This window comes from Equus przewalskii, chromosome 25 (assembly GCF_037783145.1).
Source record: "Equus przewalskii isolate Varuska chromosome 25, EquPr2, whole genome shotgun sequence".
Taxonomy (NCBI): Eukaryota; Metazoa; Chordata; class Mammalia; order Perissodactyla; family Equidae; genus Equus; species Equus przewalskii.
In genome coordinates, this window is record NC_091855.1 from 10053160 (window position 1) to 10066720 (window position 13561).

The 13561-nt window shown below is 40.7% G+C and overlaps 1 protein-coding gene across 4 annotated transcripts in view; it reads right to left on the reverse strand.

Moving 5' to 3' along the window:
• PPP2R5E (protein phosphatase 2 regulatory subunit B'epsilon) overlaps positions 1–12013 on the reverse strand; it is a 146881-nt gene extending 134868 nt beyond the window's left edge. Inside the window, exons 1-2 of one of the 4 annotated variants that reach the window (XM_070593988.1) lie at positions 10666–12013; positions 8092–8255 (exon numbers count right to left, since the gene is read on the reverse strand). In XM_070593988.1, the coding sequence (XP_070450089.1) occupies positions 8092–8248 (157 nt within the window). In that variant the 5' untranslated portion in view covers positions 8249–8255; positions 10666–12013. The remainder of the gene's footprint in view (positions 1–8091; positions 8256–10665) is intronic. The other 3 variants (XM_070593986.1, XM_070593987.1, XM_070593989.1) reach the window with 3 other exon arrangements.
• Positions 12014–13561: the final 1548 nt, after the last annotated feature.

Consider the following 13561-nt stretch of genomic DNA (forward strand, 5'->3'; position numbering starts at 1 on the left):
AACTTAGCCACCTGAAGCTCTTATACCTGAAATGAGAAGTCAGTTTGCAACTGACGTTAACTAAACAGTAGGGCTGAGATTGTTCTCTAGGAACTAGTTCTCCTTTTTGCTCTAAAAGTCTAATTCTCAAAGCTCCACATACTCCATATTTTTCTTACTTAAATGGAAATAATCCATGTAATGTATTAAAGGAATAAAAATCAATTGAAAAACACTGGTAAGCATTTTCCATTATACAGTTTTTTCCTATAATTAAGAGTTAATATTCTTCAACTCCTAAATATACTCAGCACTGAGCTAAATGCTTTACCTGCTCTGTGGCACTTACTCTGACTCTGGGAGGTGGGTTCTAATACTCGCCCAATTTTGGAGACAAAAACCCAATGCTTAGCAGTCACACAGATGTGAGTGAATCCAGAATTCAAACACAAGTGTGTGTGACCCCAGGGCCTCCACTCTTACTGCAGGGAGGCCACCTACCTCCCTTAAGTAACATATGTCATATACGTGAGGTATATACTGTTGTATATTACGTAATAATATAATAACCATAATAATATTGTTCAATTAATACATTTGTTATTGCTTAATTTTACTGTAACATAAAAATAAGATCCCATATTTGTTCTCATAAAATCTTCAAGCATAAAGGGTAGACAAGTATTTTTAAGTAGTAAAAGAGGATGTCATTATTTGCATACAAAACAAAGAACTACCTTAGTTAGCACATTTGAAATATCTAGAAACTTTACTGTTCTTTTTCAAGCACTGCAAAATCTAATTCAGAGCAAACATTATTATAAAAGTTTTAAAGACAAGAGAAAATTTGACCATAAAAACCCTGCTCTGAAAGCCCATTAAAATATTCAGATATGCTCTCCTCTCTTCAACTATAAAAAGAAAGAAATCTGGCGATCGGAAGAGCCCATGATTCAGTCCCCAAACAGCAGAAAAAAGGGATTTCACTGACTTAACATCTTAACTTCTGCAAAGCGAAAGTGATGAATCCCCTAAGTAAAAGGAATCCCTCTTAGTATGTCACACACAAAACCCACTCCATCCTCCCTCCGCAGGACAGGGCTCCTGCTAACCGGAAACGCGCAGAGTTCCCAGAAGACAAAGCTACTCTCAAGATGTTAAGTGAACACTCAGCAATTTGATCCTTTAATAAAATCTTCATTAAACAAGCTTATAATTTTGTGTAAATTAAAGTTAAAATTTGCATAGTCTGGATTTGGGGGGAAAAAATTTTTAATATTTAGAAAGAAAAAATAAGCGCCTATACTACTATTACTAATAACCTAGAGGTTAACTAACAATGTGCATTAATTTACTAACAAATATCTATTGAAAGCCTACTAAGTACAAGACACTGATGGAGGCCCTAAAGATAAGAGAACAAGGTCTCTACACTGAAGACTACATTCTAAAGGAGGAGGAGAAACAGATAACATACAGGTAAACAAAGATAGAACTATTTCAGATTATAAATACAACGCAAGAAACGAGTGACAGTTAACTTCAAAGAAGGCTATTTTTAAAAGTCATGAGGGATGGTCCCTAAGAAGGGCCCATTTGAGCTGAAACTTGAAGAATAATACGAAGTCAGAGGAAGAAAGTTCTAGGTAGGAAAGGACCTCACCTTATGAGAAGATTCATCTGGCACTTTGACATTTGTACGCCCTGGTTGGGTGACATCCTGCTGAGACCCACACTATGATGACTTCTGTTTATAGCTGACAGTGTTCACCGTGAAGTGTCCAACACATATGTGCACACACACGGCTAACATGCTACTCAGAAAATAATAATAGCAATAACCATTCCCAATCTCTCACTCCAAGCCAAACACTCTTAACCATGGGGAAAGAACAGGAATGGCAGGGCTAAATCTTTGAGAATCTGATGAAAGCAATGAACTCAAAAAACAAAACCAAACCCACATATACAGAAACATAACATAATTTTAGGAGGTTCTGAGAAGCCTGCAGTCCATGCACGATGCACACACCCTATCCCCAATCAGAAATCCGTGAACCTTGGAGAAGAACTAAGCAGGAATTATCACACTCAGACGGGATGGGATCCGAATACACATGGCTACCCTACTTTAAATGATTAAAAAAATCAGGAACGCAGACTCTCAACATCTTTTGGCCCACATAAGACTCTGTATGGAAATTTTCTCTCTGCTATAGAGACAAACTATTAGGCTATATAAAGGAAAAATATTCCCGCCTAAAAGTGAATGAAATACCTCTTCACTACAACTGAGTATAATCTTTCACACATGAAAATGCTGTAACTTGACACTTGGTTTTGTGCAAGATCTTATAATTTCCTTCCAAAAAGAAAAATACTGCCACATTGTTTCAAAGGCTGCGAAGCTGAATGTTCACAACTATTAACTTAGGGGTGTTCTTCCAGTTCAAAAGCTTATGATTAATTTTTAAAACCACAAAAACAATAAATAAATACAAATAAAACTACACACACACGCTCAGATTACAATTTAGTTGTCTAAAGAACATACATCATGAATCTAAGGTACAAACTAGATCAATGGTTCTTAACTTTTTTTGATTCAGACACCCCTTTGAGAATCTGAAAAACGCTATGAAAATTCTCCCATTTAAAAAATGAACATACACATACAAAATGTACACTTAATTTCAGGCTGCTCAATGCATCTCAAGTTCAATCAAGGACTTAAGAATGTCTCTATCTTCTATATAAGATGATTCTGACCAGTTGCTTCCAGGAAGGGGAACTAGGGGAACTGGGTCGGGAGGAAGATTTTTCACTATACATCCTTTCATATCTTTCGAAATTTAAACAATATAACTGTATTCACTATTCAAAAAACAAATGATAAGGGGCTGGCCCCGTGGCCGAGTGGTTGAGTTCTCGCGCTCCGCTGCAGGTGGCCCAGTGTTTCGTTGGTTCGAATCCTGGGCGCGGACATGGCACTGCTCATCAAACCACGCTGAGGCAGCGTCCCACATGCCACAACTAGAAGGACCCACAACGAAAAATACAACTATGTACCGGGGGGCTTTGAGGAGAAAAAGGAAAAAAATAAAATCTTTAAAAAAAACAAAACAAAACAAACAAAAAAACAAAAAACAAATGTTAAAAATAAAAAGCACTACACTAAAAATTGTGGCAGGATACCAATGCAGTAGGTGAAAATCTCCTTTAAATAAAGATGTCGAAGAGTCTACTAAACTCAATACATTTGCAAACTGTTTCTTTGAATTTTCGGTTGAAAAAGGTTCATGACTGCAAAACTAGGCTTGTTTCATAATTTTCAGAGAAATTTCCAATTTCAACTTTTTGCTGAGAAAATATAAAAGTGAATAATTCCACATTACTCACATTCTAACTTCTGAAATCCCAGTTAAATAGCAATAGCCAGTATTTACTGAATGTGGCACTGCCACACCTATTGATTATTATTATCATCCTCATGTGATAGACAAGGAAACCAAGGCCTTCTGAACTTAGCTCACTTGCCCCTGGGAACCACAGCTAGTGAGTGAGCTAGGTCTCCCGCAGGCAACAAAGTCCATGTACCTGCCCCACGCGACACTTCATCACAACCTACAAGGAGGATGGTAAGCAGTAAAATAGAGAAGATCATTCCTTAAAAGACTAGCCTCATTAGAAACACACTTTAGAGCACTAGGCCATTATAAAAATTGGCAATTATATCTGTATATTTCTTCTTTACACTACACAAAACGGATATAGATGAAAGAGAAGAATTATCCCATCCAGTAATTAGAAAAGCACAAAAACTAGTTTTAAATTGGAATTTTTAAAGTTCTCACACACGGTCATGCTAAAAAATAAAAACGTAAGTTGAATCATAAGCCTAGAGCTTAAAAAACAAATGTTTTCCTTAGAGAAGGCATGTGATAGAAACACAATGTTACTGATCTAAAGGTTTCAACACCATGAGGCAGTGTCTTTCTGCTGAATGGCAGGTACCTCCAGTCACCAGAGTCTGGGGACTGTTTAGTACCGAATGTCTACACTATCGGCAAAATGCCTCAGAAATATGTAAGGAATTGTGAGGCTAAAGATAATGATGCCACTTTCACTATAATCCCATCTTCAAACAGCTGGTCATTTTCAAAAACATATCACTGAAACCTAAACGTATAGAATCTTTTAAAGTTAAAGAAAGAAGGAAATATGGCACAGGAGGGTGGGGTGCGGAGAGAACATAAACCACCTAACCAGACACCATTACTACCACTACTACACCACAACTACTATCACTACTACCACTACTACACCACTACTACTACCACTACCACCACTACTACCACCACTACTACCACCACTACTACCACTACTACACTACTACTACTACCACCACCACCACTCACTATTAGTAGTATTATTAGTATTATAATAAATGTGTGTCTATTTGCCTAAGTGTTTAGTTCGATGGTCCTGATTCGGGCCTCACCCACATCACTGCCGCAGTCGGCTCGTGTCCCGCTGTGTGGGCACAAGGCAAGCACCCACGTCTTTAGCTTGTGACCAAGCACAGAAGGCGCTAAACCTCTACTGGATTTTGTTCATCAGTAAAACGAGTACGAGTCTTTTAAGCTCAAAAACTTTAGGACTCTTTGAAAACATTTTCAGAAGTATATAAAGATGGAGAAGATTTCAACATCTATATTTCAAGGTTTATCCTGCAATTTCATATACATACACAGCTGAGGAAAAGCCAGGTCACTCACCGTATATTTACACAGAACTACCCGCTGGTGTTGCTTTCTACAGAAAATAACATTGGTACAAATCTCAAAACCCCACCTATTAGAAAAAGGTCAAAATAGATGAAATTTTCCTTTCACTTTATTACAGTTCTGCAAGTGAAGACACTTTTAAAATGCTAAGTATTACTTATAAGTCAGTCAAATATGACGATGCATATAATAAACATTTTGATCGTGCACACACAGAAAATAAGTGATCATTAATGAATACCTACTTCCAGATTAAAAAGAGGAGTTACATAATCACGAAGGTTATACAATTTCCATTTTCAAACTCCTCTAAAATTAAAGATCTTGAGGACATATCTTTTACTTTATTCTTTAAAGCAACCCACAAAATTCAACTACAATTTATATTGTACCCCCCAAATAAAATTAACTCAAACCTTCCCATTTAGTCAAAGAAATACTACAGAAGTTAAGTCAATATCCATTATCATGTATATATAATTGATTCTGGTTTCTCCCAAGGAAATGACAAAAAGAAAAACAAGAACTTGCTCCTGTATGTTCTTCACATTCCATAAATTACTTCCTAAAGTTGGTGAGAGGCAACATACAACTAAAAGTCAACCCATTATAAGGAAAACAGGTGTCATTCAACAAACTCTTCCCATTCACTAGAAAAATCAAGAGCAAATACACACTTCTGAAGTTTATAACTGATTGTACTTCTTTGTTATTCTACAGATTTAGAAACCTAATTTATGGAATACTTTGCAGAATATTTTTCCAGAACGTGCTTACTACAAAAGAATCACTTTAGTCAGTCTGGAATTAAGCTTGTGTATATATGTAGTATTATATGGTCCTGTTGCTCTCCAATTCTCCCATGCTGGCAAAATACACAAGTTCACAAATATCGTATTCTTGGAGACCAGAATTCTTGGAAATTTTTCAATACTACCACACTTCACTAAAAAATGAGAAAAGGATATACAAATGGCCAATAAGCATGTGAAAAGATGCTCAACATCCCTAATCATTAGGGAAATGCAAATCAAAACTACAATGAAATACCACTTCACATACATTATGATGATGGCTATTACCAAAAAAACAGAAAAGAACAAGTGCTGGTGAAGATGGGGAAAAACTGGAACCCCTGTGCACTGCTGGCAGGAACGTAAAAAATGGTGCTGCTGCTGTGGCAAACAGTATGGCAATTCTTCAAAAAATTAAACATATGATCCAGCAAATCCACTGCTGGGTATACACCCAAAAGAAGTGAAAGCAGGGACTTGAACATATAATTTGTACACCTATGTTCACAGCACCATTATTCACAATAATCAAAAGGTAGAAGCGACTCAAGTGCCCATTGACAGACAGATAAACAGTATGTGATACATACATACAGCAGAATATTATTCAACCTAAAAAAAGGAAAGAAATTCTGACACATGCTACAACATAGATGAACCTTGAGGACATCATGCTAAGTGAAATATGCAAGTCACAAAAGGGCAAATATTGTAAGATTCCACTTATATGCAGTACCTGGAGCAGTCAAATTCACAGAGACGGCAAGCAGAAGGGTAGCTGTCAAGGGGCTGTGGTAGGGGGCAATGGGGAATTGGTGTTTAACGAAGAGAGTTTCAGCTGGGGAAGATTAAAAAGTTCTGGAGATGGGTGGTGGTAATGGATGCACAACATTGTGAATGTACTTAATGCTACACTTAATGCACACTTAAAAATGGTTAAAATGGTCAATTTTTTGTTATGTATATTTTATCACAATAAAAAAAATGAGATAAGGAAAAACAAAATATTAAAACATGTGCCAAATTCTTCTCATGCATGCCTCTTTTACTACCCACAAAACCAATACCCTGGCGATGAGTGGTCAGTTAAGTTCTAATTTAAATGTTTACCATGAGCACCAAGAAATTAATATAACAAAAAAGTTTAAAATTCTTTCTAACTCTAAAAAAGTTTAATCTGCTTACTCAGAATAAAGTCCTTTGCCAGGTATAGATGCTAATAGCTATTATATGTCTAGTTCAGATTAAATAAATTACTAAAAAACTCAATATGCCTCCCAACTTTGTATTTCAAGCATGGTTAGTTTTATCCCTAGAGTTTTTCCTTCATTATTCTTTCAAAGCCTCATAAAGACTATTTTCATTTTTACCAGAAAAATAGCTTTAGCCAAAATTTTCTCCCCCCAAATCATAAGAGCTAATCTTTACTAACCAGTAGATATACCATCCTTACAGTAATCAGTATTCACTTAGTTTCCACTAATTTCAAGTATAAACATTGGAATCTCATTTATGAATCTCTCTCCCCTAAAACAAAAAAAGTTCACATGGGAAAAATAAAAGCTTGAAATATCCTAGGTTAAATTTTGAGGATCTTTTCTAGTCAAGCTCCAGTTTTTCTTATAATGTCTTTTTATTTCATAAACTGTCACAGAAAGAAATGTTCATTAACGAACTAGTAAACCAGGTTTTCCAATTTCCTCTGAGCCACTAAAGTGCATTGTGTTGTTCAAGCCCCCATTCTCCTTACTCTAAAGTATTCAGCAGACAAAAATCTACCCTCACAGTTTCCATGCTACAAATGCTATGATCCGATACATTTCAAAAAATGCCTGTTCATAGAGCAAAATAGATGAAAATTAAAAGGAACAAAAAGTATCTACATACCCAAACAAAGTTGAAAGGTCTAATTTAGAAAAAAGTTCTTATATTAAGACCTTGTCCTTAATTCAGTCCAAAGGAAAGAGAAGAGTAGTATTAAACAAGTATAATCATATATGTTTTCTATTTGTACTATCTGAAAACAAGGATGCATGTAATCAATTACTAACTCACTATTTTTTCTTGATTTTTAAAAATGAATTCTTTCAAACATCATTTTCCATATGTAAGTTAATGGTACCATCGCTTCGACTAGCTCTACTTCCTGTGACTAAGACTGTACAATTTGTGGTGGTTGTTGCATACAAAGTATATATCGAAACGACAACAGGAGGAAAAATGAAAAACAGACCCACACATCTTAAAGTTTCTCTAGCATTCAGTTTTTCTACTTATCAGTGTGAGAGATTCTCTTGATACTAAGTTTCTCTTCATTCGTCCACAGCAACTTATATTAAACTGAGCCCTTTAAAAAGGAAAAGTGGGTGTATCTGGTCACACACCTCTAACATCAACATGTCTGAAATCTCCCATCCTTTCAATTTGCAATACAGAATTTTAACAAATAGGAAACTCTACAAAAAGGAACTTATATAGAGATATAAAAAGATCAACTGAAAAGGAATCTATCACCTGGTTACGAGCCTTACCTTTTAGCAGCGGCAGAGGTGTTAACTCAATAGGCTTGCCTTGAGACCTAAACTGTGAGGAACTTTGTGACCTCTTCTGTCTGGCTTTTCTGACGGACTTCCGAGAAAATCCGTCTACTTTATCCACTGATGGAGGAGTAGTTGGTGCTGAGGACATATCCCTACTGAAGAGAAAGAGGTATCATAAACACAGTCCCCAGCTGGAAGCATACGTGTGAGTTACACAAATTCTAAATTTCCTATATACAACATTCATGAAGACGGAATATGTGATAAAGAAAGCAAATAAAAGTCAGTCAAGAAAAGCCACATCTTAGGGCCAGCCTGGTGGTGGAGCTGCTAAGTTTGCGCGCTCTGCTTCGGCAGCCCAGGGTTCGCCGGTTCGGAACCCCAGGCACAGACCTACACACCACTCATCAAGCCATGCTGTGGTGGATCACACATACAAAATAGGGGAAGGGTGGCACAGATGTTAGCCCAGGGTCAATCTTCCTCATCAAAAAATAAAAAAAGAAAGAAAGAAAGAAAAAAAATCATATGTTCAATGGGAAAACACAAAAATTTGGTGAAAAATAGAATATAACTACCATATAAGCAATATTGTAATTCTAATGTATTGTACTGCTCTTGCTATGAGAAGCATTAAAGATGCTCATTTAGACTTGAAGAACTCTTTTAAGCCATCTACTTATTTTCTAACTGCAAAGCTCTTCTCAACTTGAGATTCCTAAAGTAATTTTGGAGCTATCCTGCTGCTGGAAAAGTTCCATTGATACATTTTCCCAAGATATTTAATATTATGAATGGCTCTGGAGTTGAAACCCTTACTGTACTTCAAGAATCTACACCAGTGTATCACAGCAAGGTGAAATCTACAATTACTGAAACTATCTAGACATGACTTTTAATGCAATGGGCTGTGTTAGTTATGATAAACCACACCACACCGCAAATGAGGACAGGGTAGATTACTTTAAACAGAACACATAAAAGGCATAATTAAAATCATTTCAAAGAAGTCTCCTTTTTGAATGGAGCCATCTTAAGTTATTAAATCTTTAATAAACAAAACTGTGATGAAATCGTGCACCAAAGTTGAAATGAAAACATAAATTCACAGCCTACTTAGACAACCAAGTTGAGTTTCCTTGAAGTTCATCATCAAAAATTAACTTTCATTCCATCAAACTGATGGAACTGAACAGTTCTTTTGGATTTTTTTAACCCTCTCAAATTATTGAAATGAAGGCTACTTCCTAAAAGTAAGAAGCACTAAGCTCAAATTCATTCACCAATTTAAACAGATGCCATCATTTCCATGGCATTGAGGCTCCAGGCAAGATTAATGGCAGACTCAAATAGAAATAATGCATATGGGGGAAACGCTGAAATGCAATTACTCACCTGTCATTCCAATACATAAGACAAGTGTTTTTCAATCTCTAAATAAAAGAGTAAGAGTTTCTTTCTGAACGTCTAAGAACAAAAAGTTACCTGGATTACCTGAATTCTAACAAAGTAAAAATAACAAAAAACATAAACAAAAAACAAACAACACCACATGATGTTGAGGTTTGGAATTTTGAAGTCTTCCTTGCTTCTTTTTTTGAAAAAAAGTTTTTAGAAATGTACCTAATTTAGCCTTAAAATGTGACAGATTCAAAATGAAATTGCAAACTATGAATAGCTATAGAAGAAGTAAGATCACTTAAAATTTTTCATAAGGCTGCATCAGCAAGCAGCTCCACATCACATTTGTATGTTGTAAATTTAGGGGCTGCTTTTCCAATTTGGTATGTGAATTATTCAGATTTCATTTAACCCTAACACCACAAGATTTCAGTAAGTCCTATTCCTCCATCACACTTTCTGTCTCTTCTTTATTCCCCATCTCCCATTTCTAAAGATGATTTATCGGTACTAACTTTTAAAAAAAAAAATCATTTGCCCCTTATGCCCGCGGCCCAGAACAAACGTCAAGGATCTCAACCCCAAAGCGCTGCAGAACTGAACGTGCAGGAGCAGCGGGTCCGTGCAAAGCCCGGGGAAACAGGTTTCGCCCTGAACCAGGGCGCCCGAAGCTTTATCATCCTCTGAGCAGCGGGCACGGGGCATTTCCAAGGCTCAGGATAATCCAAAGAGGGTACTGGGGTGGAGGAGAAAGGCAGGGAAGCGGTTTGTCTGTAGGGATGCTCAGATACTCCCTTTGCCTCCACCCCAGCCCCCACCCCAAGCCCTGGAGAAGATAAGCCGCTAAAGAATCCTCCTCACTACACCAATCCCCCTTTTTCCCCCGCCCCCGTCAGTGGATAAAGGGGGACAAGAATAGGCCTCCAATGCTGGAAGGTGGAGAAAAAGGGGGGAGGGGGACAGAGTGAACGAGAGGCATCATCAGAAGCATTTGCAGGTAAATCAGACAAGTGGGACGGGCGCTCCCTCTCCTGCACCCCACCCCACCGCACCCCTCGCCTGCCCGGGCCAGGCCTTCCCAGGGCCGGTGCCCTGCAGGTTCCCCAGGAGAATGGGGAGGAGGAGGGAAGCGGGCGAGCCGTGGTGCTGGAGGGACGAAGTTACCTTGAAGCTTCTGGGGAAAAATCCGAAGATGATCTGTGGTTTCGAGGGGCGGGAGGCCAGAGACAGGGCCGCAGCGGGGGCGGGTGGCGGGACTGGGACGTGCGGGGGGAGGTCCGGACAGCGGTAGGGAGCCCGGGGCGACGGCTGTCCGGCGCGGCGTCCCTCCGGTTCCGCGGCGGCGGCGCCTCTAGGCCTCACGGCCGGACCTGAACCTCAGCGCTGCGGCGGCGGCGTCCTCACGATCCTCCCCCGCGGGCCCGTCCCATCAAATCGGCACCGACCCCGCTGCGGCTCCGCCGGTGGCTCCTCGCTCACATTCCCGGCGGGCGGCGCCTCTGCTCGTAGCCCCGGACCCGGCGGAGACGGCGACGACGTGGGGAGGGGGGGAAGGGAGGGAGGAAGACTGGATCTGCAGCGGCAGCAGGAGGAGAAGGAAGGAGAAGGAGGAGGAGCCGCTGGAGCTGAAACCGCCGCTGCCAGAGCCGCCGTTCGGTACCCGCGGTGGGTTTCCGTCAATGCCCCTTTCTCTCTCCTATTGTCAATATCACCGGGCGGCTGAGTCCATGGCACACGCGCAACCGAACCTTCTGGCCAGCAGCGCCCGCCCCCGGCGCCCACTCACTGGTGGCTTCAAACGGGAAGCGAGGCCTCATTGGCCGGTCCCCGCCTTCACTCCCATGCCAGCATGTTCGGCTGAGAGCCGATCAGGGATTGGCGGCGGGGGGGCGGAGAAACAGGAGGGTGGGAAGAGAGGAGGCCGAGGATTGGGCTGAGGCGAGAGGGACCCGGATGCAGCCGCGCTCTCTGGCCGCGATACTGCCGCTTCCGCCGGGCGCCTCGGTGGGCTAGAGAGGAGAGCCGCCGGAGCCGGCAGGCCCGAGAGGAGCTCCTGAAATCCGAAGTGTGTGCCACTGGCAGATCGTTGGGCTGGGTTCCCGCGCAGTGCGGATTCTCTGGGCGTCGGTCGTCTTCAGCTAGAGGATTGCAAGGGCAAGGGTCGGCTAGGGGTGGGGGCGCCCCCTGGGCCCTGATGCCGCTCCGTTCGGCTGCTAGGGCGGCCCTTCTGGACCGGAGGAGTCCAGCTCAGGTCCGGAACCAGCGCCCCCGCCCGCACCCGGGCGCCACTGCGTGTGCAGACGGGCTCTGCAGCCCGCTGTGCAAGCCCAGCAGCCGCTCTCCGCTCAACCTCGTGGGAGGCCTGGCACCGAAATCTGAACCCTTGGGGCCCGGCCAAGGGCTGGGTGTCGCTTCGAATTCTCTGTCACCTCGTCTCCGTTTCCCTCAACCTCTGTTTTGAGTATCAGCTCCCTGAAGCTCCTGCAAGCCTTGGCTGAGGCCAGCTCAGTGTGGCTAATGCGGGTGGGAACGCTGTCTGCGCTGCTCAATCAGCTATTGAGATCAACCGCATCCGCTCTCCTCTCCACGGAGCTCAGGGAGGCCCAACTCCGAACTGCGAGCTTGGCAGCTTTTAATTTGCAAGTTGGATACGAAAGAGTTTATGGAAAAGACCTCACTTAACTGTAGCTAGAATTGATCAAATATTTAGAGGTGTGTTTGCGTCCTTGGTGAGCACTAGTCCAAATGGTGCATTTCCAGAGAATATTCCTGGACTGTTGCTCTGTTTGAAAGCACGCTACTTGGCCTAGAACAGTGGTGGTCCTTTTGAAGGGGGAAAAAAAGGAGGAAAGAAATTCTTAATGCTAACTACAAAAGTCAAGAATACCAATTGTTCAAAACTTGGAAAATGAAACAAAAAAGACAATTAACATTCATAATCCCTTAACTCAAAGAGAGTCACTGTTAGTATTTTGGTGCACTTCCCTCTAACGTTTTGTTTTTTAATATTATGTATGTCATTCTGTGGCCTAGTTTTTGCCATCAGCATTATATCATGTTTTCTATACAGTTAGGAAATAGAACTATATATAAATAAAACTAATTACCATATGTACAAGCGACAACAAAAGAATGCATTGCATTTTTCCTGTTTGTGGTAACACTCAAGTATTGCAAATTTCTGTGTGCACTACCAGAAATGGTTCTTAAATGGAAAAAAATTTTTTGATGTCATGAAAGATAAAAAAATATTCTTGTTTTGAACTGAAATGGAAAACAGGAAAAGGTGGCTTTCTTAGATGGTAGCAGGCTCCCCCTACTGACTCAAGTTGATTGGCCACTGTACAGATAGTACCCATTTTTGCTCTGAAAAGTTTATCACCTGTAAAACTGGCTAGAATACCCATCTATTTCCTACCTTCAAGAAACTTATGGTGCAGCTCTGATGGCCTACTGGTTAAAGTTTGGCACACTCTGCTTCGTCAGCAGCCTGGGTTAGGTTCCCCAGTTGGGAACCATGCCATGTGTCTGTCAGTAGCCGTGCTGTGGTGGTGGCTCACATAGAATCACTAGAAGGACCTGCAACTAGAACATACAACTATGTACTGGGGCTTTGGGGAGGGAGAAAACAAGAGAGAGGAAGACTGGCAACAGATGTTAGCTCGGGGTGAATTTTTCCCAGCAAGAAAAAAAGAAACTTACATTTACACATCTCAATTTCCCATACCAGTCTTCATGAAAAGTTCAGTGCCCCAGCCGTGCAGAAATTGTTTGCTCAATCTTAATTGACAGTAAATGCAGAATTAAAACCAAGGAAGATTTTAAAGCCAACTCAATTTCCCTTGGCAACAGTTGAACCGTTAAAGAGTAGTGCACATTTGAAATGCTCACAGCTGTTGCTTAGAACATTTCACATTTTGTAGAGTGGGGATTTTGCTTGCAAATTATGCATCTCTATAAGGACAATTCATTTCAAAACTATTTCACTTTCTATAAAATGGCTGAGTAACTGAAATGAGCAGGTCTTCTTAAATGGAAACATCCTTGCCTTTGTGAGAAA